The sequence below is a fragment of the Scyliorhinus torazame genome, chromosome 10 (assembly GCF_047496885.1).
Source record: "Scyliorhinus torazame isolate Kashiwa2021f chromosome 10, sScyTor2.1, whole genome shotgun sequence".
In the NCBI taxonomy this organism is placed as follows: Eukaryota; Metazoa; Chordata; class Chondrichthyes; order Carcharhiniformes; family Scyliorhinidae; genus Scyliorhinus; species Scyliorhinus torazame.
The window spans coordinates 198,906,233-198,930,090 of NC_092716.1; the positions used below are offsets into that span (position 1 = coordinate 198,906,233).

General features: G+C 45.2%; 1 protein-coding gene across 2 annotated transcripts in view; it reads right to left on the reverse strand.

The window, feature by feature from the left end:
* Positions 1-6,413: 6,413 nt before the first annotated feature.
* LOC140384491 (doublecortin domain-containing protein 1-like) overlaps positions 6,414-23,858 on the reverse strand; it is an 871,034-nt gene continuing 853,589 nt past the window's right edge. For both annotated transcript variants that reach the window (XM_072466241.1, XM_072466242.1), the window contains 3 exons: positions 12,509-12,618; positions 9,916-9,981; positions 6,414-8,967 (listed from right to left, as the gene is read on the reverse strand). In XM_072466241.1, the coding sequence (XP_072322342.1) occupies positions 9,925-9,981; positions 12,509-12,618 (167 nt within the window). In that variant the 3' untranslated portion in view covers positions 6,414-8,967; positions 9,916-9,924. The remainder of the gene's footprint in view (positions 8,968-9,915; positions 9,982-12,508; positions 12,619-23,858) is intronic.

Here is a 23,858-nt window from a genome sequence, read left to right on the forward strand (position 1 = left end):
ATCCTGGAGTCTCTTTCATGTCCACAGAAGCGCCTATCTGTGCCCCTGACTATAGAGTCCCCTATGACTGTTGCTCTTCTGCGCTTTGACCCTCCCTGCTGAACATCTGAGCCAGCTGTGGTGCCACTGCTCTGGCTGCTGCTGTTTTCCCCTGATAGGCTACTCCCCCCGACAGTATCCAAAGGGGTATAGTGTTCGAGAGTGGGACATCCACAGGGGATTCCTGCACTGACTGCCTGCCCCTTCCGGTGGTCACCCATTTCTCTGCCTGCACCTTGGGTGTGACCACATTTATATAACTGCTATCTATTGTGGTGATATACATCACTGTAAGTACACAAAGGGTTAATGTGCATACACTATACCTAGCTAGACACTAGAGGGAGCACCAGAGACATGACACACAGACAGTCAACCAATAGGTCAGTAAGATAGGACACGACCAATGGGCATTCACGATACACATAGAGGTGACACCACCACAGGAGGGCATTACACCAACCCATATAAAAAGGACACAACACACATGATCTTCCTCTTTCCAGTGGAGACTCTCAGTGAGTACAGACACAGGGTTGATTGAACATCACTCCCACCACATGGATTGTAGCAGACTGGTTTGTCAGTCAGAGTAGCTATAGCAGGATTAACAGTAGCGTCGAATCCAAGTAGGAGAATTGTTAATAGTTTATTAAACATGTTCAAACTATCTCCAAGTCTGAACCATCCTTTGTCAGAGTGCACATCAAGGAAGCAGCTTATGCTACGTCAAGAGCATAACAAAACATGGTTCCAGGAGTGGACTGTTAAATCCATAGTTTCAACTCCGTGAACAGTGACAACCAGCAACAAAAGCCAGGCAAGATGATGTTTGGATTCCGATTCCACAGCAGCTCCAGTACCAAGGCAATCTCAGTGAAAACTGGCGTTGGTTCCAGCAGAGATTCGAGATCTACCTGGTAGTGTGCGACCTAGATGGCGTGGCGGATGCAGAAAATATAAAGCTTCTACTTACCATTGCGGGTCCAAAAGCAGGTGAAATCTCCCAGACCTTCAAATACTCAAAAGGGCAAAACAAGTCCAAGCAGTCCTGGACAAATTCCAAGAATTCTGCGAGGAACATGCAAGAAGAAAAGGTAAAAGAGGCGCCAAAACTCACCACGAGGTAGGCTTGCAGCAACGAACGGCAGTTTTGAATTGCAGCCATCTTGGAAAAGGTGCTGCACATGCGCAGTTGCGCGAAGAGCGCACAGAACGGGAAGGTCCATTTGCGCATGCGCAAGAAGCCACGCATGCGCAATTGAGAACAAGGCCCCAAGTAAAGGAACAGTGATCTGCGCATGCGCAATCGCTTCCTATGCACTACCTCACATGCGTCATTACGTCAGAGTCGCCGGACCACGCCCACATAAAGAGGAAATGTCCCAAAACACAAAAAAAAATTAAAGCCTCCAAACCAGATTCTTTCACCTGGAACGACAGCACAATGCCTGAAATTCGACCAGTAGCTGAAAGTAACCTCCGCAGAACCCTGCAACAAGCAGTTAGCACCGCCCAAAGAGATGATACAGTCCTTGAAAACTATGATTCAGACCTTGAATTCTTCTTTGGACATCGCGAGCCCAATGCCAGCTCCGACACAAAACGTGATGATATGGTCTTGGAAGGCAACGACTCAGACGAAGCTTTCACCTTGGGAGGCTACCCCAGTACCAAATCCGAACCGCAACTAGACGTGTTGCACATTGACGACCCCGACGACGAGTTCTTTGGATTTGAGGATCTTCAGCCCAGAAGATATGACATCCCGACTCGTGAGTGCAGGATTATGTTGCGGCCTGACACCAAGAGACAGAGAGCGGTACAAGCTCACAGAGAGTGGCCTGCTACCACACAGAGAGTGGTCCACGCACCATGAAGGGTCCCCGACTCCAAACGGACAGTGGTCAACGCACCACAAAGGGTCCCAGCCTCTACACAGAGAATGATGAGAGACTCCACAGCGAGACAACTGCACGTCTCCACACAAGAAGTGACTCCAGTGACACAAGCCTCCACAGCGAGCTCGTGGACAGACTCCACGATAGAAGCAACGCAAGACTCCACCGCGCAGTCCTTGCATGAACAAGAAGTGAATGACTCGAGTGACACAAGCCTCCACAGCGAGCTCGTGGACAGACTCCACGATAGAAGCAATGCAAGACTCCAGAGCGCAGTCCTTGCATGAACAAGAAGTGATGACAGTTTCCACAGAGAGACCAATGCACGATTCCACACAAGGAACGCTGCACGACTCCACAGATGGAGTGACACGAGCCTCCATAGCGAGCTCGTGGACAGCCTCCACGATAGAAGCAATGCAAGACTCCAAAGCGCAGTCCTTGCATGAACAAGACCATGAGGGTCTAGCAACTTCCTCTGAGCAACCAGCAGCAGACAATGCAAGTCTGCCATGCTCAAGTGAACAACAGAAAGATTATGACAGTCTGCCATGCTCAAGTGTACAGCAAGCAGACTATGACAATCTACTATGCTCCAGTGAACAAGAAGAAGACTATGACAGTCTACCATGCTCCAGTAACAAGAAGACTCTGACAGCCTACATGCTCAAGTATACAGCAAGCAGACGATGACAGTCCACCCAGAATATTTGAGCCACCAGAAGAAGACTCTGACAGTCTACCCAGCTCAGGTGAAAGACAAGACGACACTGAGGCTCTACCCACTGTATGTGAGACAAGTGACCATATCACAGACCTATCCATTATATAATGCTGTCTTGCACCATATCACAGACCTATCCATTGACTCTCTCTCCCTTGCACCATATCACAGACCTATCCATTGAATTGCTGTGCCCTGCACCGGAGAGTAGAATAGAATCCCTACTGTGCAGAAGGAAGCCATTCGGCCCATCGAGTCTGCACTGATCCTCTGAAAGAACACCCTATCTTGGCCCAATTTCCCTCCCTATCTCCGTAACCCCACCTCGGGACAATTTAGCATAGCCAATCCACCTAACCTGCAATATAGCTTGCCAGCAAAGTGCCACCTGGTTGCGGAGGGGGGCACCGCATGCCACTGACCGGCGTCATGCCTGTGCGCAGCCAGATGGCTGCCTTGCAGGCCACTGCAATGGGGACCTCTGCCCAGATATCCCAGTCCCGGAGTGACACGGCTCACCTCCTGCCCGTCCCCTACTGGTACTCTAGCCCTGGCAGTTGCCTCCCCAGCGTGTTGCACCTTTAGAAACATGTCCTACCTCCTCTCTCACCTCAGTAACCACGGCTCCTGGTTCCCGTTTTAAATATCACAAGTGAACCACACTGGCGTCCCTTCCGCCTGGCGGAGGCACAGGACAGAAACTACTGCATCAGGCCCGTTAATATGCTAACGGTCTTTACTGTATAATTTGCTTGCCCATGCCGGCAGGGGGCGTGGAACGCATCCACGCCGTTACCGCGGCGCCGGAGCATAACGTCCAGCCCCAACCTCGTTTTTTGGCTCAGGCGCGATTATCTGCTTGATTGCGGTTTGCGATTCCGGTATCGTTGGGACGGAGAATCCTGCCCGTCATCTTTGCATTCTCACATTTCCTTTTGTGGAGGCATGCTGTGCACAAATTGGCTTCTGTGATTACTCCATGACAATAATGACTACATTTCAAAAATTTGCTGTGAAACATTTGCCATGTGGAAGACACTATTCTTTCTTTTGCATGGCATTATGCAACATAAAATTAAAAGCCAGGATGATAAAGATTCATGTCAGCAATGAGTATTCCTTTCATTTATTCAGTAGAAACCGTTAAAGTACTATGGTGGCTCATGTGATTTTGATACACTCTCCGATTACTGTTAATTGTGGATGTAGCATATCACAGCCAGAATAAAAAAGAAACACTGACCGCATAACAATAATTTCAGAAGGTGATACAGAGAAATATTTTAAACCTGTAGCAACAATCATTAATTGTCCCTCGTCAGTGCTAAAGCAACACAGGAGAATGATGCTTAGCTTGGCAAGGGTTACAGTTTAGAACCTATCCATAACAATGCCAGTGTTCATTCTTTATCTGTTTCAGTCCAAGTTAATGTTCCCTCATCTCAATGCCTTTTAATATTCAGTAGCAATAAATTGCAGCCAGCAATCTACAGTGCATAGTAACGGTGCTGCATGTAACCCAAATCTGTTCTGTCAGCATGTTTTTAATCAAGATGAGATCAAAGCACTAATTAAACACCTGAGATCAGCACAGCTTTGTTGCCCCGACTATGTTTGGCTTGGGTGATATTCTATGGGCTAAGGAATTTTTCATGACATTGGCCTTCACTTTTCATTGGTCCGTTTGCCGAATGTTCGCAATCATACATAGAGTGATGGTTTTCCAGAATTGCAAAGCTGTCCCCGGTTTTAGATACTGGAAAGGTTAAATTGTCCACAAAAATTCCTTTTTTTACTGTGTGCTTTTGTGACCTGTCGCTCCGCAGTCCTCATCATATGACATCACCTGTCGCTCCGCAGTCCTCATCATATGACATCACCTGTCGCTCCGCAGTCCTCATCATATGACATCACCTGGCGTGGCAGCAGTCCTGTCTCTTTAAACAAACCCGATTGCAAAAAGCTCCTTAAAAGCTTTCTATTTATATTAAGCATAGATGACTCGATCTAAAATAAACACATTTAGATTTTTACTTTCCAGTCCGAACCTATAATTAAGTTAGAGTGTAATTAAGGTACACACAACCCCCTGGGGGTTACTTTTTATGAAGTGAAATGTAAACATGCCATTAAGCTTTGAAGTTTGCAGTTTAAGTCCTGACTGATGGCTATGGGATTGTCAATGGTCCAGAGGCACTTTTATATATTTTATGTAACCTCATGCAGTCATAGAAGATGGTTCTTCATCCTTTTTAACATTCAGAATGTGAGGCCTGCTTTCTCATTGAGCCCCACAGACAGCAAGATGTATGGACTTATTAATTAAGGATCAGGAGTCGCCCGCTCGGCCCCTTGAGCCTGCTCCACCATTCATTAAGGTCATGGTTGATCTGATTGTGGCATCAACTCCACATCCCGCCCCCTCTGATAACCTTTGACTCCCTTGTTAGTTAAGCATCTATCCACCTCTGCCTTAAAAATATTCATTGACTCTGCCTCCACCGTGCTCTGGGGAAGAGAGTTCCAAAGATTTGTGACCCTCTGAGAGAAAAGAATTCTTCTCATCTCCGTCTTAAATGGGAGACCCCTTATTTTTAAACTGTGCCCCCCCAAGGGGAAACATTCTTTCAGTATTCACCCTGTCAAGTCCTCTAAGGATTTTATATGTTTCAATAAGATCATCTCTTAATCTTCTAAACTTCCATGGATACAGGCCATGCATGTCCAACCTTTCCTTGTAAGTCAACCCCTCCGCCCCCACCATCCCATGTATCAGTTGTGTAAACCTTCTCTGAATTGCTACTAATGCATTTATGTCATTTCTTAAATAAGCAGCTCAAAATTAGATGCGGTCTCACCAATGCCCAGTACAACTGTGGCAAAACATCCCTACTTTTATATTTGATTCTCCTCGCAATAAACAACAGCATTCCATTTGCCTTCCTCATCACTTGCTGTACCTGCATACCAACCCTTCTGCGATTGATGTGCAAGGACACTCAGATCAGATCCCTCTGTACCTCAGAGTTCTGCAATCTCTCTCCATTTGAATACGATGCTGTTTTTCTCTTCCTGCCAAAGTGAACAGGTTCATATTTTCCCATATTATACTCCGTCTGTCAAATGTTTGCCCACTTGCTTAACCTATTTATGTTCCTTTCCAGACTTGCTATATCCTTTTTGTAACTTATTTTACAACCTATCTTTGTGTCATCAGCAAATTTAACAACCATTCGTTCAGTCCCTTTATCCATGTCATTCATATGAATTGTAAATAGTTGAGACCCCAGCACTGATCCCTGCGGCACTCTCCTCTTTAACATTTGCAAACCTAAAAAATATCCATTTATCCGAACTTTCGTTTCCTGTTAGCTAACCAATCCTCGATCCATGCTACCACGTTGCCCCCTACACCATGACCTCCTATTTTGCATAGTAACCTTTGATGTGGCAAGTTGTCAAATGTCTTCTGGAAATCCAAGTACTGTACATCCAAAGGGAAGCATGGTGGCGCAGTGGTAGCCCTGCAGTCTCACAGTGCCGAGGTCCCAGGTTCGATCCCGGCTCTGGGTCACTGTCCGTATGGAGTTTGCACATTCTCCCCGTGTTTGCGTGGGTTTCGCCCCCACAATCCAAAGATGTGCAAGGTAGGTGGATTGAACACGCTAAATTGCCCCTTAATTGGAAAAAATGAATTGGGTACTCTCAATTTTAAAAATAAATAAATAAAAGTACTGTACATCCACAGGTTCTCCTTTATCCATGTTGTTTATTATTTCCGCAAAGAATTCCAACAAATTAGTCAAACATGCTTTCGCTTTAACAAAACCATGTTGATGCTGCCTGATTGCATCAAGATTTTCTAAGTGCTCCACGATAACCTCCTTAATAGCTTCCGTGTATCAGATGTTAAGCTGACTGGCCTGTAGTTTTCTGCTTTCAATCTCCTTCCTTTCTTGAATAGAGGCGTTGATTATGCCATTTTCCAAACTGATGCAACATTTCCAGAATTTAGTAAATTTTGGAAAATTAAAACCGATGAATCCACTATCTCAGTGGATTAACCAATTATTTTATGAACCAAGGGTGAAGTGCATCAGGATCCTGGGACTTGTCAGCTTTTAGTTCTAATAATTATCTCAGTACTCTTTCCCTGGTAATTGTAATTGTTTTAAATTCCTACCTTTCACCTCCTGATTCACAATTATTTCTGGGTTATTATTTGTATCCTCTACAGTGAAGATAGACACAAAATATCTGATCAATTTGTGCGTCATTTCCTTATTTTCCATTATTAATTCCCCATTCTCACTCTCCAGGAGGCTAATGCTCATTTTAGTTACTCTTTTCCTTTGCCTGTAGAAACTTTTACTATCTATTTTTATATTTCTAGCTAGCTTTCTCTCACACTCTAATTTCTCCCTCCTTATTAATCTTTTCATTATTGTTTGCTGTTCCCTATATTCTGTCCAATCTTCTGACCTGCCACTTGTCTTTGCAGAATTATACACTTTTTCAACGTCACCATTCAAGAGTGATATTCCGAAGCACTTCCTCAAACAGAATGGAGAGACTGGACTCTTTCTCCTTTTAATAGGGAAGGTTAAGGGAAAAAACTCTTTCCACTAGCAGGTCGGTCTGTAGCCACAGGACACAAATTTAAGATAATTGGCAAATGAAGCAGAGGGAAGACAAAGAGAATATTTTGTTTGATTATGTAGAGAGTTCTGCTACCTGAAAAGGTGTGGAGGTAGATTTATTAATAACTTGCAAAAGGGAATTGATATGTGCTTGAGTGCAATTAATTGGATAACCCTTTCAAAGAGCTAGCGTGGACACAATGAGTCAAATAGCCTACTCGTGTACTGTGCGATTTGATCATTCTGTGCATGTCCCCGGTGGTTCGATGGTGCTTGCCTCTGAGTCAGAAAGGTATGGATTCACGTCCCACTTTAGGACTTCAGCACAAAAGTCAAGACAGTGCAGTACTGTTAGAAGTGCCATTGGAGAGAGATGAGTTAGTGAATTGAAGCCCTGTCTGCCCTCCAAGGTGAATATAAAAGATCCTATGACACTATCTCAAGTGTAGAGGAGTTATATGTACCGCCCCAATCAATATCACGAATAATATTTGGTCATTTTCACATCTGTTTGTGGGAGCTTGCTGGGCACAAATTAGCTGTGATTCCTACATTATAAAAATGAAAAACATTGCATTGGCTGTAAATTGCTTTACGGTATCCTGTAGTATTGGAAGATATTTGTTGTTATATACCTTTAAGGGATAGTAGCATGCTATTGTTGTTTAAGGGTATTTGCCATCTTACTCGAAGCCTGTGTGGTTGAACATAAACCCTTTATTGCTAACCCATAACTATATACACATTGGGGCTGGTTTAGCTCAGTTGACTGTACAGCTGCTTTGTGATGCAGGGCGAGGCCAACAGCGTGGGTTCAGTCCCCGTACCAGCTGAGGTTAATCAATGCCTTTTTAATGTTGCCCCTTGCCTGAGGTGTGGTGATCCACCACCAGTAAGCTGTGCCCCTCAAAGGGAAAGCAGCCTCTGGTCATCTGGGACTGTGGCGACTTTACTTTACATATCCAAGGTATTGCCATGCATGGCTGCTATCTCCATGCTGGCTTCTTCCAGACTCTTCTCCACACAGTCTACTACCATGTGATTCTGTACATCATACTGTTCTCCAGTCTCTCATTAACCTTTGCTCTGCCAAGCACCCTTATGTTACAATGGCGTGCCGCTATCCCTTAAAGGCATACTACAACAGTGCTACATACATCTTTCTTTCTGATCCAAGAGCTGGAAACTGACTGGGTAGCAGTGATGGACATGTTTGGCAGCTTGGTATTCAATTTTGTGTCATAGTTGCTGATTCTATGAACACTAACAATTTGCTTTACCAAACATATTGGATCACTTTGTATTTATCTCTTTTCTTTCCAATTGATTCCTTTTCACGTTATCTAACTTTAGGCAAAATTGTACGCTTTTGAGTTCCGTTCCTTGCACGAGTGGGATTCTTTGAAGTTTCGGCATCCCGATCAAAATCTCTGTTCAGTCATCCAAGGAGAAGAGCAGCAGTCACTGTTTTGTAACATACTCATGGGCAACCAGCTCATCATTCAACGTTTCTCCATTGCTGTGGCATTTCAATATTGATCTCATTGCTGTGACATTGAAAGGGTTAAGAACACAAATCCATTGCAATTCGTTAATTCCAGTATTTATCGGAAAGTTTGACGTTTTCAGAATTTCATCTGCTTGACCTTGAAATCCATTCCCACTGTGATGGAAAAAAACCCAGAAAATAGTGAGAAAAAGGTTACATTAAAAATGCTTACACATCCAGCACCAATGCCATCACAGGCTGTCTGTTTATGTCTAAACAAAAATGTGATCATGACAATGGCAAAACAAATGTTGAAGCTAAGATGCCTGGCAAATACCTAAATTGTGGCAAACTGGGCTACACAAAGACTGCTGGCTAGCAAACTGCCCAGGAGCCGAGAGGCAAGTGGAATTTCTACCTGCCCCAAACATAGCTCCAGACATCAGCAGAGGTGAGATCATGAGGCATGCAGGCCCATGAAAGGAATTCTCTTAGCTCTCACCACCCAATCATGTAGGAACGAGAGGTACTCTGAAGCAGGGGGCTTTTGGGGATTCCAGGCCTTGATTCTATCCCAGAATCTCTGAAAATGAGAAGATAATCTCTGGAGTGTGTCAATATTTATGGACGATCCGGGAGTGCTCCAATTTTACAGCGGATCCCTAGCAATATTTCGATAGTTTTAGGAGCTCACTGGGAGTGTATCCAAAATTCACAGGCAATGCCAGGAGTGTATCAATATTTACAAGAGAATCCCCACCAAAATCAGATTGCAAAGCATGGGAAGTTGCTTGCATTTTATTAACTGTTTGAAGGCACATTATTGTTATTTAGCAATAAGCATTTCATTTCATATCAAAGCATGTTGCTTCCATCAGGATTTGAATCTCCACAGAGTTGCGCACTGTTTACACCACCTTACAGCATAAATATGTCCTGTGCAAATATGGCACTATAGAATTTCAAAAAGCATTTCAGACAATAAACAGGGATTTTTCAAGTCCTTCAATTATAACTCAATGAGAAACATAAGCATTATGCCTGATCTTTGACAGATAAAAGCACTAACAATTATATTAGAACATCATTATGGTAGAAGATTGATTGTGATTTGCTACCTACCTGTCTAGTTCATTCATTAATATCTCTGGCTGGGAGAAGGGCCAGAAAAGGACTGGGAGCCTCAACCTGTTCAAGAAAAAACACTGGCTGAGAGGTGTACAGCGATGACAAAAATAACGCTGTGTTATTTAATTTCCATGTACTTTCTCCAGGCTACCAAAGCTAATTTTGGCTGATGAACAGCAGAAAAACCTGGAAAACCAGCCTAAACAGAGTGCCGCCATTTTGCTGGCTTCTCTCCAGTGCCGACAGTGGCTCATTGGGTAGCATTCTTGCCTCTGAGTCAGAGGATTCTGGATTGAAAACGCAATTGGAGACTTGGGGAGTAATTCTCAGGCCCTGCTAATGTCGGGAGCCCAGTTGGATAAGGCCCAAAAATAATGACGGCAGTTGGCTAGCAAACTGGTTCCCAGTTCCCGTTCACACTATCGGCCACGAGATGGGGAGCGAATTAAGTTAATTAAAAACCTTCTTAACTAATGGTTACCTAGGAGTTTTCAATTGACCTTCAGTTTCCTGATGCAGCGGGAGGGGTGGGAGGTGGCAAGTGGGCAGGGGGAGGGCTCAGAGGGGGAAGCAGTTTAACTGGATGGGCATCCCGCAACAGACCAGGGGCCAGCGCTCCAGGCTCGACTGCAGGCCCAGCCTTCCTGCTAGAGTGGGGGTTCAGCCAAAGGCTGCCCTGTAAATGGTGGTGCCGTGCTACCTCTTATTTAAACTTCTAAAGATGTGATTGAGAGGGCACATCCATCTTGAATAGCACTCCCAATTACTTAGCTTATATTGCAGCCTGCTGTTTGGCTCAAGCTGGGATGCCTCTGATCAGCCCTCCAGCTTTGAGAGCTCATCTGCCACACAGTATCAAGACAGGAAACCTGCCAATTAAGAAGCTGCCGCTGTGAAATTCTCAGGGCCTGAATTTTCATCTGCCTGCCATTAGAAGTGTTGTCAGTTCACCAGTCATTCCAGGGATGGCCCTGCAGTGGCCAGAAGAGGCACAGCAGGTAGCTGTCTGGATTAAAGTGCCAGGAACCGGAGGAAAGGTCCGGTTCGGGGAGGGGTGGTGGTGTAAGGAAGGCCTGGTATGGTGGGGGGGTTGCGATGGGGATGACCAGGGTCTCAGGGAATAGATCAGGTTGGGGAGGGAGGTCCAGTGGTCACCATACACTGAGGGGAATGCATCCCCAGTCAGAAGGGGGCGTCTGATGAAGGTGCCTTGTTCCTCCCCCCTCCCCTCCATCCCCACAACCCATTCCAAGATCGACCCTAGTTTATTTTCGGAACCCCTCCCACTGTCGATCTATCAGGTGCCCATCAGTTTAGAAATTGAAGCTGGGCCGGAGAAGGCACTTAAGTGGTCATTAAGTTACCACTTCAGGATCATAATTGGGGCAAGGGCTGTCTTCCAGTCTGAGGCTCTGCCTACCCCAGCATAAAATCCTTCCAGTTCAGCGCTGGCGTGAACGCAGAGGGAATCTTGATCATGGAAATGCATGCTCCCCTCTGCGTATCAGAACGCCCTGGAAGGGGATCGGAGGTGTAAAACTCTGTCTCAGGTCAGTGACTCTTTCCCCCAAGGTTGGAGGGAATGTTTCCGGACCCAAAATCTGTCCCAACCCCCGTTTTGTGCTCACAGAGTGAGAATTCAGCCTTCAAGTATGTACTCCAGACATGTAATCCCAGGACAGCACTGAAGGAGTGCTGGAGTTTATTGGATTCTCACCCTGCCTGGCCTTAATTTAAATATCTGGAGAGGAGAATTCTACCCTTCCTGATTTCTAAATGTTTACATTTTTAGCCATCAGGCAACCTCCCTGTGCATGTAACCAATTAGAATTCCAGCCAGGAATTGTTGTAATGGGAAATGTAATGGCCAATTTACACACAGCTGTGCCACAAACAGCAATGTGATAACAAATAGATCATCTGTTTTTAATGATATTGGTTGGCAGCTAATTATTGGCCAGAACACGTGCAGCTTTGGAGTTACTCTGCAAGTTTACTGTACTTGGAAAATATTTGCACTTTGCTCCTGCAGCATTGAACTTGTATAATTTTTTAAGGCCACGGAGGAGTCCACACCGCCGAGTAGTTCCGAACAACTTTGTTTATTTGACAATAATTATTACTTACAACACACGGTAGATCCCAACTGGGTCTTCCCTGGCTGGTGTCTAACTGGCCGACTTTATGTATGTACAACTATACATTGTTTAGAGGTCCCCCACGCCCTTAATGGGGGAGCTTGTATTCGGAAAGGGCCACTGGGAAGTTCATTGTCGGCTACTTACGGATTATAACATGTAACAACTCATCTTCAATGGAGAAAATTGTGTTATTTAAATCTGCAAAATGTCCTGGTGGTGTGCTGAAATATTGTGGAACAAATGTTTTGGGGTCCTTCAACACATGTTAAGCCCCTAATTGACATGTGGAAGTGGCATAATGCCTGTTTTAGAGCATCGGCTGATGTATAAAATAACTTTAGAAAGATTCCGCATTCTTACTGTTGCAAAATAACTGGGAAATTGAATCTGATTTCCAATCAATATTTTCTCTTTGCAGAGGGCAATAACACCTCAGAATTACATACCTGTGGTTTGGGATTTATTCTAGAAGTAATGACAATGTTGGTGGCTTCATGCCCCTGTTCTTTTCGGACTCTCGCATAATTGGCTCTGACCTCCACCTTTTGGCGGCTTGCTGTCAAAATGATAAAGAGACTGACGGTCAGCGAATGCCTGAGTAGTAACTGATGGCTTTTCACTGTTACGATGGGTGCTCACTTCCAAATACATCAGATGCGTAAGCAGCAGAAGTGCCAGCCAACTGCTGATGAACCTACTTGGCATGTCATTTACATAGCTGTGGTCTACAATGAAGTTGTCTTGCCTTATTAAACTGTAATACAAGCTTCGTCTTTCAAACAATTGGCAATTTAAATTCAGATTATATTGAACAAAACATAGTTTTAATGAAGTGACAACTGACAATCTCCTTTACATCATATGAGCAATAGCAATAACTTGCATTTATATAGTCCCTTCAACGTAATTTAAAAAATGCCAAAGAGCTTCAGAGGATTATCAAACAAAATGCAATCTGAGCCACTTGAGGAGATATTAAGAGAGGTGACCAAAAGCAATATATTTTAAGGAATGACTTACGAGAGAGTGGGGCCAAGGTAGAAATGTTTCGGAAGAGAATTCGGGAATTCAGGGCCCAGGCACCAATAGTGGCGGGATTATAATTGTAAATATATGAGATGTTGAAATTGGAGGAGTGCAGGGATCTTAAAGGATTGCAGGGCTGAAGGAGGTTACAAAGACAGGGAGAGGAAAAAGTCCTGGAGCCATCTGGAATTTTAAAATCTAGTAATAAAACTACCTGCCTGCATTTTAAATTGAGCAATCATGGCAAGACTCTGATAATGATGATTCTTGTATAATGGTGATTAACAACGGGACAATTCTGGGGGCTTGCCCTGTGAGAAACTGGGTAGAGACCGCTTCAAACTGCGAGGTTAAACTCTGAGAGAAAACAATTCCATAGCAATATTTCTGTGGACAGGCACAATGTTAAATACACTAGTTGATGCTTTAGATTGAGCAGTATACAGAAGCAATGTGATTGAAAATGGCATTAACAAAATGTTATCTTTAATTGTGCAGAATTTATTTTTTCTTTCCTTCTGCATGGCCTCACTTAAATTCCTTTCTGTTTATCTGAAGGCCGGCAGACACCTCTGCAATGAAACTCCTCCATATGATCTGACAAAATGGGGGAAACTCCTGCAGGTCAAGAAGCCCTTTCCAATTTTGTCAGTGAAATGCATCGTTTGAGTGACCCTTCAAGGAATGCTGCTTGATTCAGGAACGCACAAATGTTTTTGTTACAAATGAAATAATACTAAGCCCCACAATTTTAATTTCCTTCAAAGGGAGGTATAAATGAAACCCGTGCTTTCTGTCACATCCAGCAAGAATATGTTTCAATCAAATATTGTGTGAGGAACAAGCCTAATGAAAAGCTTGTTTTTCAGACTTTTTAAGGCCCTTGCTTATAAATTCCAGTCCAAAGAAAAAGAAGAGCTGATCTTATCTGAGCCAGACTGGGCTATATGCCAGTGGCTGCACTGATTTCTAGAACTGCAGGGCAGCAACTTTCAATTTTTGCCTGTGGGATGTTAGTTTGGATAAAGAGATACTTTTCCAGAGTTGCTGGTACCTTTTCAGAATCTTACCAGTGTTTGACGGAGTTTCTTTAACAACAACAACTTGTATCTACATAGTGCCGTTAACATAATAAAGCACCTCACGGTGCTTCAGAGAAGTTTTATGAAGCAAAGTAAGACATCAAGACACAAAACACGATATTTAGGCAGATGAATAATAATAAATAATCTTTATTAGTTTCACAGGTAGGTTTACATTAACACTGCAATGTAGTTACTGTGAAAATCCCCTAGTCGCCACATTCTGGCACCTGTTCGGGTACACAGAGGGAGAATTCAGAATGTCCAATTCACCAAACAGCAGGACTTGCAGGATGAAACCGGAGCACCTGGATGAAACCCATGCAGACACTGGAGAATGTGCAGGCTCCACACAGACAGTGACCGAAGCGGGAATAGAACCCGGGTCCCTCGTATTGTCAATCAAGAGTGCTGACCACTGTGCTAGATGGCCAATAGGTTGGTCAAAGACAAGTTTTATGGGTTCATAGAATCATAGAACACAATAACATAAGAAATAGGAGCAGAAGCAGACCGTACAACCTGTTGAAGCTGCTCCACCATTCAATGTGATCTTGGTTTTGTCCAGGGCTTCAACTCCACTTTCCTACCTCCTCCCCATATGCCTTGATTCCACATAAGACCACAAATCACAGGCTTAAATCTCTTCATTGATGGCACATCCACTACACCTGGGATGGAGAATTCCAAAGACTCACAACCCTTTGAGGGAAGAAACCTCTCCTCATCTCAGTCCTAAATAATTGGTCCCTTGATTATCCTGAAAAGTTCCCCTTATTGTAGATGCCCCAACAAGGTGAAGCAACTGCTCAGTATCTGCCCTGCCAAACCCCTTCATAATCTTTAATTGCTTCATTGAGGTCACCTCGCATTCTTCTAAATTCCAGAAAATATAGCCCCAATTTACACAGCCTCTCGTCATAGACCAACCCTCGCACCCCAGGAACCAACCTAATAAACCTTTTCTCTACACTGTCCATAATGAAAGTATATCCTTTCTTAAATATGGAGACCAAAATAGCACAGTATTCCAAGTGTGGTCTTATCGAAGCCTTGTACAATTGCAGTGATACTTCTTTACTCTGTTATTCCAAACACCTTGCAATCAAGACATACAAGAAAATACAAAAGCATTTCGAACTTCAGCCAGAAGTGCCGTGTGAATGATCCATCTTGGCCTCCACTGGAGGTCCCAGCATCACAGATGTCAGTCTTCTGCCAATACAATTCACTCCATGTGATGTCCAGAAATGGCTGAAGGCACTGGATTCTGCAAAGGCTATTGGTCGAGACAACATTCCAGCAATAGTACTGATAATTTATGCTCCAGATTGCTGAGCCCCTAGCCAAGCTGTTCCAGTACAGCTACAACACTGGCATTTACCCAGCAATGTGAAACATTGCCCAGCTATGTCCTGCCCACAGAAAACCAGGACAAATCCTACCCGGCCAAGTACCATTCATCAGTTTACTCTTGATCATCAGCAAAGTGATGGAAAATGTCACCAACAATGCGATCAAGTGGCACTTAGTCACCAATAACCTGATCATAAATGCTCAGTTTGGGTTCCACAAGGGCCACTCAGCTATTGACCTTATTACAACCTTAGCCCAACATGGACACAAGAGCTGAACCCACAAGGTAAGGTGAGAGTGACTGCCCTTGATACCAAGGAACATTTGACTGTGTGTAGTATCAAGGTGCAGTGGCAAAATTGGAGTTAATGGGAATCAGGGAGAAAAACGTCCACTGGTTGGAGCCATACATAGCACAAAGGAAGATGGTTGGAGGTCAGTCATATCAGTCTCAGGACATCACTGCAGTAGATCCTCAGGATAGTGTCCGAGGCCTAACCATCTTCAGGTGCTTCATCAATAACCTTCCCTTTATCAAAAGATCAGAAGTGTGGATATCCATTGATGATTTCACAATGTTCAGCAACATTCGTGACTCCTCAGATACTGAAGTAATCTGTGTCCATATGCAGCAAGACGTGGACGATATCCTGGCTTGGGCCAATAAGTGGAAAATAACATTCACAACACACAAGTACCAGATAATGATCATCTCCAAGAGAACATCTAACCATCTCCACTTGACATTCAATGGAATTACCATTGCTGAATCCCCACTACCAACTTCTTGGGGGCTGCAATTGACCATAAACTAAACTGGTCTAGCCATATAAATATTGTGGCTGTAAGAGCAGGTCAGAGACTTGGAATTCTGAAGAGTGAACTCACCTTTTGACTCCCCAAATCCTGTCCACCACATACAGGGCACAAGTCAGGAGTGTGATGGAACACTCTCCACTTGCCTGGATGAGTGCAGCACCAACAACACTTAAGAACCTTGACACCATCCAGGGCAAAGCAACCTGTTTGCTGGTGCAGTGGTTAGCACTGCTGCTTCATGCCTCTGAGGACTCAGGTTCGATCCAGGCCCAGGGTCACTGTCCATTCTCCCCGTGTCTGTGTGGGTCTTACCCCCACAAACCGAAGATGTGCACGCTAACTTTCCCTTAAATGAGAAAAAAAGGCACCAACTCCTGGGCTACATCTGTTGGCCGCTACTGTTTCCTGTATGTCATTCAGCCAATTTTGTATCCATGCTGCCACTGTCCTCTTCATTCCAGAACCTCTAAATTTCCTGCAAGCCCCATTTATGTGGCAATTTTTCAAATGCCTTTTGGAAGTCCTTGTAAACTAGGTTACCTATTCAACACTCACAACAAAAACAAGTTGGTTAAATACAAGAAACGCCTCTCCTTTTCATTTCAGATAGCAACTTCTCCCCATCAGGGATTTGAACCCCAGTCTACCTTGTGATACGAATCACTGTATCAACAACGAGGAAGCATTGTAAAGGAGGAAAGAGAGGTAAAGGTGAAGAGGTTAGGAGTGAATTCCAGAATTTAGGGCCCAAAGCAGCTGAAGGCACAACCACAAACGGTGGAGCAATTAAAGCCAGGGATGATCAAGGGGACGGAATTAGAGGAGCGCAGATATCTTGACGGTTTGTGTGCCTGCAGGAGATGACAGAGGGTGGCTAGCATCCAGCCATGGAGGGATTTTAAAACACTGAACCATTTTACATGTGTGAAATTTGGATGATTTTGCTTCTAATGTTTTGGTTTTAGCCCCATATCTAATTGAGCAGACCCAGCAGATTGCCCAGTCTAATTGACCATCTCTCACTGTTGCAAATGGACACCTCCAGTCAGCAGTGGAGTGAATATATTCACTAACGTCCATCAAGCATTTTGCTTGTGAATGAAATAGGCCTTCAAAAGCAGTTCCTCAGCTGAGCAAATTGTTTTTATTCATTGGTTTGGATGTGGGCATCGCTGGCTGGGCCAGCATTTATTGTCCATCCCTGAGGACAATTACTAGTCAACCACATTGCTGTGGATTTGAAGTCACATGTAGGCCAGACCGGGTAAGGACAGATTGCCTTCCCTAAATGGCATTTGTAAACCAGATGGGTTTTTATGATTATTTCCGATTTTTTTTTTATATTGAATTCAAATTTCACCATCTATCATGGTGGGACTTGAACCTGGGTCCCTGGAGTATTACCCTGGGTCTCTGGATTACTAATCCAGCGACAATACCACTACTCCACTGCCTCCCCCTGAACTTCAACATTTAAGAGATCATTAACGCTACTTGCAAAACAACTATAGTTGGGCGGCACAGTGATTAGCACTGCTGCCTCACAGTTCCAGGGTCCTGAGTTAAATTCCAGCCTTGGGTGACTTTCTGTGTGGACTTTCTCCCCGTGTCTGGGTGGGTTTCCTCCGGGTGCTCCTGTTTCCTCCCACAGTCCAAAGATGTGCAGGTTAGGTGGATTGGCCGTGCTAAAATTGCCCCTTAGTGTCCAAAATGTTAGGTGGGATTTTGGGGATAGGATGGAGGCGTGGGTTTAAGTAGGGTGCTCTTTCCCAGGGCCGGTGCAGACTTGATGGGCTGAATGGCCTCCTTCCGCACTGTAGGGATTCTATGATTCTCTGAGATGGCTGAAACCCTACTCCATTTACGTAAGCATTTTTAAAACTCCCTTAAATGAAGCAGTATATGGCTGGTTTATCAGGAATTCTCCCTCTGAAATTAGCACAGCCACAGGAGAGTTGGGCAACCCATATTTTTACAAGACCTTTGTCTCGCTGACCTTACCCATAAAACGGATTTGCAGCAATAACAATGTAGCAGCCATCTACATACTGATGAGCAATCCCCGGGGACAATGGCAACATTTGGGACACTCAAAACTAAGCCAGGCTCCCCGGCGCCAGCAGGAGCCAACACAAAAGAGGTTAACGAACACCTCAAGACCGCCCATCGATCAGGGAACCGCTCCAGCATTGGAGAAATCGAACCAAGCGATTGGAACAAAGTCCAATCACCCAGAACCAGGTACAGGGTCTGCCCCGAAAGGCGGGAAGCCCCTGGGGACTATAAGAGTTAAGCCCCAAGTTCAAATCTCTCTCTCTTCATCCTGCCCGGGTCACCCAGCAACACGAACCAACATTGACCGTGACCACCAGAAAGAAGTAAGTCTTAATTCAACGCTCGCTACGAGATAGGCGCTCCTAGCTACCAATCCATACCAACTTCAAATCCCGCAGACTCAGAACCCGAACGAAAGGCCATTTGTTCCCCTGACCTGGTGGGCCAGTCCGAAGTTAAGTATAGGCCTGTTAGTTGTAGAAGTAGCTTCGACATAGAATTTGTGCATGAGTAGCGATTACTGTGTATAATAAATGTGCTTTGATTTGAATCTTACTAATCGGTGTATTGAGTTATTGATCATTACTCGGACTTGAACCTCGTAGCGGTATAAAGATACCTGGCGACTCGACAGCAAAGGTAATAAAACAGAGCAATTGAACGCACGGGAAAGTTAGCAACATTATTTGGCGACATCTGATGGGACCCGATCTAGAAGTGGCAAAACCACTCCGGCAGAACCCAGAATTTGAATTAGAGATCCAATTGGGAACAGAAAACCACAAGTGTTCAAGCAGTTCTGATAAATACTCATAATTCGGAAGTGTGTGTATGCATGCGTAACTAACAGGGCGATAAGGTAAACTGATAGATTTTTGTTGCAACAAAACTGTCGGGCGTTTGTATTTCAGAAAGTAGCGAAAGCCGTACCCATATTTACAGCACCGCCTTAATACCCCTGTCCCAAATTTGAAGAGCAGCATTTGGATAGGAAAGATGGCAATGCAGGCAATGCAACACCTCATGAACCCCGAGGAATTTGCGGTCGCAGCGACCAGCAGCAGTAGAGTAGGACAGTGTCCCGTATGAGAGGAAGAAATTAGGAAGTACCTCAAAGGGAAAGGATGGCCCCTTTGGAGCGAATTCTGTAACAACGAGGAAACAGGTCCCGGGAGTATAGGACATACTTAGTGGGAGAACCTGAGCGAGATCCACAATAAGAGCTTAGGAAAAGCTCGCAAGCCGATGGCAATCATGTCCTGCTTGACACAGTTGCGAGGCACAGAGGAGGTCGTTAAGACACTCCCCAAAGAGGTAGAAGGCATACATCGAATGAGTAAGGTCGATGTAAGCGAGGTAGAAAAAGAGAATTTAGAATTAAGGAGGAGGTTGGCAGCAAACGACGGAGAGGTGGAGGATGCCAAGCGGGCTCACCAGTCTTGTCTGGCGCACTTAAGCAGCTTCCAGTCCCAATATTAAAATGTCTATCAGGACACGCAATGTGCAGTCCTGGTACGAGAAGAAACAGAGAAGCAGGTAGAGACATTGCAGAGGCAGTGTAGTGACCTGAAGGCAGCGTTAAGAGCACTCCATGCTGCCACCACGGAGCAAAGACAAAGCTCACTAGACCACGCAAAGTGTCGGAAGCAGATTGCAGAGCTGCAATCTCTGCTTTCAGTCCAAAAAGGATTCCAGGAAACCTTTGGAGCCAAGTTAGATGAGGAAGGTGGCCCTGATTGGGAAGAGTTGAATGAGACAGCGCAGAGATATGTTCAGGGAACATGTGCGCGGGGAAAGCCACAAAAGAGAAAAGCGCCCCAACCCCCCACAGAGCAGATAGTTCAGGCTCCAATGAACCCAGTAACCACCAACCACCCACCGCACAGCCACATCGGACGACACGGAATTTCTATACACCACCCCCTTAACAGTGACCCAATTACGGGACACATGCGAGAAAATCACACCGTTCCTCCCCACCTCAGACCCCCACCATTTCTTTGCCAGAGTAAAGCAGCAGGCGACCATGTACGGCCTGGATGAGCGAGAGCATGTAAAGCTCAGTTTTAAGTTTAGACCCTTCAGTCGTAGCAGCCCTTCCTGACCCATGGAATGTAGGAGGAGGCACCCTTGCAGAAATGCATACCGCGATCCTGGATGCGATCGGTATAACCGGGGTGACCCCGTAGATGGCCTCAACAAATGCAGGCAAAAGAAAACTGAGCCTGTGGATCCACTTTGCAGCAGTCTTTGGAGACTTAGACCACGCCCATTTGTCCCCAGACGACATGGTCAAATGGACCCGCACCCTTATCTCCCATGCCACAGAAACAGGACAAAAATCTTGCGCCAATTATGATCCCTCAGAGGAGGCTCATAACGAGAAGTGGGTAGTAAAAAGATGGTCCTGCGCCTGGGAGCAGTCTGTACAAAGCAAACCCGCAGTTACAAACCCCGAAGAAAAGCAGGCCGATGCAGATATACAGGCAGTTACAACACACCAGAAAAATGAAGGAAAGAACAGCCCCCCACCCAAGTCACAGGAGTGTTACAACTGTGGACAGTTGGGACACTTTGCAAGGGAATGCAATGCCCCATGAAAGCCACAGAGAGCCCAGAGACAGGCACTCTGAGTAAGAAGAAGACAGAGCCCATTCATAGTGTTAGCGCCCGTTCAGATCAGACGGACCTGACCGGAACGGACTGACGGTGTATGGGCTCCCCCAGTTGGGTCTGCGATACCCTTTGCGATAGGTCTGGACGACCGGTAGTTGCAGCGAAAATTCGGGGACAACCCATCGAATTTCTATGGGACACAGGAGGGTCCCGCACCACGATAAATTACTCCACACTGTTTCAAAAAGACACGTGGCCCACTACAGCCACTATCACCCTCAGCGGCTTTACAGGCCACTCACAGCAGGGACACATCACAGCTCCTGTACCCATTCAAATCGGTAACATCACCACCAAGCACCCCGTAGTCTTAGTCAATCTGCCCCACACATCAGAACACATTCTGGGAATCGATTTTATGAATTCCCAAAACCTATCATTTGATCCAGTCAACCAGTGTGTCTGGAAAATGGCAAAATCTGCAAGAGTCCCCGCAACGGTCAACATAGGAGAATACGCAAACAAAATTAGCGCAGTAGGCAAATCTTGGTTCAACCCGACCACGCTTAGCATGGACAAGCAGGTTAGGGCCGTTTTACAAAAGAACAGGACAGCATTCGCGACCCACAAACACAGCTGTGGACGGATGACTGGTTCCGTACAGATCACAGGACCTGACCCTGGACCCCAAAAACAGTATGGATTTCCCCAAGAGGCAGAGGGAGAAATCGCAAAGGTAATAGCTTATTAGAGCAGGGCGTACTTAGATCAGTAGCCTCCACTAATAATGCCCCGATTTGGCCAGTGAGAAAGCCCGATGGATCATGGCGACTGACCATCGATTACCGGGAACTCAACAAAATCAACACCGCAGCAGCCCCCACAGTAGCCACAAGTCCCAAGACCATGCTCAAGCAGGGACTTAATTCCCGATTCTTTACGGTTTTGGATGTCAGTAATGGATTCTGGTCCACTCTATTGGCAAAGATGTGCCAGTACAAATTTGCCTTCACCTTTAAAAATCAACAGTACACGTGGACATGCCTTCCACAAGGATTCCACAACTCCCCCTCCATTTTCCAGCGACAGCTGGCAAATGGTTTAGCCAAATTCTCTCGCCCCGAATGTCTCGTCCAGTACGAGGACGACCTACTACTGCAGACAGACACCAAGGACGAGCACATTGAGCTTCTGTCCGAACTCCTGAAACTTTTACATTCAACTGGTTGTAAAGTTAACCCCAAAAAGGCCCAGATTTTGGAAGATAAGGTGATATATTTGGGAACAATTATCGCGCACGGTAAACGTGAGATCGAGCATAAAAGGATTGACTCGATTGGTAAATTGCCCCTTCCCCAGAACGTTTCAGCCCTCCGGTCGTTTTTAGGACTGGTTGGCTACTGCCGAAACCACATTGACGGTTTCGCCAGCAAGGCAGAATCCCTCTTAGACTTCCTAAAGAAAAGAGCCCCCTAGGAATGGCTTCCGCAGCCTACCCGGAGACTCCATCCAACTCTTACCCGTCGCGGCCCATACGCACCTCATTTCGGACAATTAGGTTCAAAAAGTTGAACCAACATTGACCGTGACCGGTGCAGTGACCACCGGAAAGAAGTAAGTCTTAATTCAACGCTCGCTACGAGATAGGCGCTCCTAGCTACCAATCCGTACCAACTTCAAATCCTGCAGACTCAGAACCCGAACGAAAGGCCATTTGTTCCCCTGACCCGGTGGGCCAGTCCGAAGTTAAGTATAGGCCTGTTAGTTGTAGAAGTAGCTTCGACCTAGAATTTGTGCATGAGTAGCGATTACTGTGTATAATAAATGTGCTTTGATTTGAATCTTACTAATCGGTGTATTGAGTTATTGATCATTACTCGGACTTGAACCTCGTGGCGGTATAAAGATACCTGGCGACTCGAGAGCAAAGGTAATAAAACAGAGCAATTGAACGCACGGGAAAGTTAGCAACAAATATCACTGTGGTATCTTTTCCATCCACCTGGGAGGGTAGGCGGGACCTCATTTTAACATCTCACGGAAAGTACAATACTCCCGACCTACCCCCAAAGTGAGGTTATTTTACTCTTGCCCACAGAGCAGGGCTTGAACCCACAATTTTATGGTTCAGAGGCAAGAGTGCCATCCACCGAGCTATGGCTAACAGCTAATGCCAGAATCACACTAAATACTAATATGCCAGAAAGTATTAGTAAAATGATTAAAATCTGTGGGCCAGCATCCTATTAATAATACACCTCTGCGGGTATGCTTTCTCATTTGTAATCTTTCAGAAACACAGAGGGCATCTGCCAGAGAATAGAAACACGATGAATGGGAGGCTTAGCGTGTTAGTAGTGTGGGATGGACCCATACATTCCTCCAGTCCTGTAAGAATCTGATAGATCTTCTTTTAAATTGGGAACACATTGCGGCAGCTACATGTCTAATTCGTTGAAGTGTTTTCTGGATTCTGAAAATAGCAGTTAAAAAGGAAAATCCTCCAAAAACTGCTTTTGGCAATTAAATTCCAGAAGTAGATTTTTCTTTCTGATAACAGTTGGTTCCAACATTCCATTTTCGGTGCAGGAAATAAGGAGCAGTGAGGACTCCAAACTTACCGCAAACTCACGAGAGGCTCTCAGAGACAAAACTTTGTACGGCAGAAATGTGTCAAGAGTAACATTTGCACAGTCTTGCTGATCTCTTCAACAGGCAGCCCACGCAAGTCGATGGGTCACCTTTGGGGGAAGATAAGGCCAGTCGCAGCCAAAAGTATTATTATATGTGACTGCGTCAGCCAGTGTGTGAGTGTGTGCGTGTGTGCATGAATGTGTTATGT